Below are 2,707 nucleotides of genomic sequence, written 5' to 3'. Positions count from 1 at the left end.
TGTGTGCTGGAAACAGACGGCCTCCTGTGTTTGCTGAGGAGGAAACCTGGGGGTCTAATAACTGGTGGATAACAGTGGAGGTCTATGGCACAGAGCAATAAGCTGAAACAGGGTCTGGACTCACACACATTACAGTGAGGACACCACATTCACTGGCACTGCTGGTCTTTGGTGGGTGCATCTATTAAAAACAATGGGACTCATTCTCTGGACAGGACAATTATCAAACATGGAGAAAGTCTATGTAGACTGTTACAAGATATATTACTGACACTGATGTCTTTGTTTCAGTGGCAGAGTCAGAAATCAGCAGTTGTGATAATAACTGTTAATGAAGTGTAGCACAAACAAGCATGAGCAGCTATATTTAAATACAGACAAAGAATATGAAAGGCTGCTTTGTCATGGCCTCCCTTCTCCCTACATGAGCCTTAGCAACCAGCTGCCCCCTCGACACACACACACACACACACATTGTGTGTAGATGCTACAGCATGGGGCCCAGGCTAGTCTGAAGCAGAGCAACTGAACAAAAGGCCTCCCCCTGGTGCAGCTCGACCACACCTCCACTCAGCACCACAAAGTTAGACTACTCTGTACTGGTCTTCAACTGTATCTGCTGGACTAAATCCAGTACAACCACACTGTGGAAATTCAGGATACAGGAGGCTGCTACTCACACCCACAAATGAACATAAAACGTTGTGTGAATAAACACGGCACAGCCTCTGTTCCAACTAAACGTTATGTGGAACTGACTGAGTTTCAACCCTACACAGCGTACTGCAACTGTGGTTCTGACCATGTTTAGGAGTGCAGCCCTCTTTAAGGCTGAAAACATTCTGTGAAGTTTTAGTCTGTCCAGGGAAACACAAAGAGGCACTTTCATACCAGCTTCTTTGGCTAAGTCAGACCACTCAGTAACTTCAGACAACTGTGGACTATATTTCTGCTCAGCATCCCTTGTGTTGAAAGCACATTAGGAACAGATCTCTGTATGGCCAATAGAAAATAACGGAACCTGTTTCAAAGTTCATAAGGGTCCCTCGCTATTGTTCTACGACAGACATGATCACGTTTGAATCTACTCTTCCACTTACTTTAACAATTTAAAGTGTTTCAACAGGTTTTCTTTGCATCCACTACATACACACTGACATTTTTAACCATTTTTCTGTTGCAATTATTATTCAATTAATTCACGAGTCCTAATACAAGTTCAAAATATTGGATCATAGTCAAGAATGAAACTTAAGGCATAAATTAAACACACATTTTTCATACATCTGCTTCTGTTCCAACCATAATCTGTCATGTTTTTGTAATATTTAATGAAGTAAAATGAACTGCTGTTGGATTCATTGATGTTTCTCTGGATAAATGGCAGTGAAATTACAAGGATGTAAAATCGGCTGAGCACCAACTCTTGTTCCCTTGCTGTAAAGCTACCCCTGAGGCGGTGACAGGTGGATTCTTTGTGGTGTCAGGGTGTTTCTTACCTGCGAGTGTGGGAGGTGCTGGCGGAAGTTCATGCTGTTCTTCTGTTTGATCTGCTGCTGCTGTCTGAGCAATGTCAGCAGGGCCGCCTTGTTCTGGCTCTGGGTGTTGGGGGGCCGTGGCGGTCCAGAGCGCACCTCAAAGTGCGACAGAGGTTTGGTGTTGTTGTAGTTCAGCATGGCAACTGGGGCCTGAGCTCCTGCTGCTGGCGGGTGGCTGAGAGGCGGCCCTGAAGCTGGGTGACCCAGCATGTTGGGGTGCCCGCCGGGTCCTGGCATGTAACTGCTGGCCCCTGCCTTGGGAGAGCCCTTGTTGGGCTGACCAGGCATCAGAAGCTGCTTCTGGGCATTAGGGTTGAAGTCTTGTGGGTACAAAGAGGGGCTTGTGGACTTGTCCAAACCAAATGCACCCCCTAGTGGGCTCTGAGAGGTGTTGGCCATCTGGGGCCACGGCGGGGGGTGAGCATGGGGCCCCGGATTGTGGAACTTGGCCCCTGGCTGTGGCTGTTTGTGCTGCATCTGACCATGAAGGTGCTGTGCCCATTGTTGCTGGGCGGCCAGGTGCTGGAGCTGCTGGGCCGGAGACAGGTCTTTGGTCACCGGGGGTACTGGAGGGAGGATGTGGTTTGGGGGAGGTTGAAGCTGCCGAGGGTGAGGAGCGGGCTGCGATGGAGGCAGAGCAGGGGAAGTGGCAGAGGAGGAGACAACAGGGGAGCTGGTGGGGAGTGGAGGTGGCCCAGAGGGGGTGGACCTGACATGGGGGGAGCCAATGCAAGAATCTTGCTCGAAGGCTGGAGAGAACTCCGTCTTAACACTGGCCAGATCTGGAGGAAGCAGACCCTGTGATGGCTGGCCTCCCCCACCACCTGCTGCTCCTCCTGCTCCTCTTCCCACTGCCCCACCACCACCTGGAGTTGGTACCAGCTCCAGAGGGTCTTTGCGGTCCTCAAAGCCATCGTTGAGAATATCCTGGATGTCTTCGGAGGCCACCGAACAATTGAGCTCCTCCATCAGCTCCTTCCACTCCTGCTCGTTCAGGTTGAGGTCAGGGAACAGGCTGTTATTGCCTCCTCCCGACGGGGGCATGATGGGCAGGATGTCATCGGGCTCCTGCTTCATCTCCTTGCGTTGGAAGTCTGACCCCGGCTCGGCACCGCTGTCCGTCGACTCCCCTCCTGCCCCATGGGTCCCGTTGGAGCTCAGCAGGTCAC

The 2,707-nt window shown here is 50.9% G+C and overlaps 1 protein-coding gene across 1 annotated transcript in view; it reads right to left on the bottom strand.

Moving 5' to 3' along the window:
- maml1 (mastermind-like transcriptional coactivator 1) overlaps positions 1-2,707 on the bottom strand; it is a 20,886-nt gene that overhangs the window by 8,548 nt on the left and 9,631 nt on the right. Inside the window, exon 4 of the mRNA XM_020594083.1 lies at positions 1,500-2,706. Coding sequence (XP_020449739.1) covers positions 1,500-2,706 — 1,207 coding nt within the window. The remainder of the gene's footprint in view (positions 1-1,499; position 2,707) is intronic.

This window comes from Monopterus albus, unplaced genomic scaffold, assembly GCF_001952655.1.
Source record: "Monopterus albus unplaced genomic scaffold, M_albus_1.0 scaffold21.1, whole genome shotgun sequence".
In the NCBI taxonomy this organism is placed as follows: domain Eukaryota; kingdom Metazoa; phylum Chordata; class Actinopteri; order Synbranchiformes; family Synbranchidae; genus Monopterus; species Monopterus albus.
This window is presented reverse-complemented; position numbering and strand designations above follow the sequence as displayed.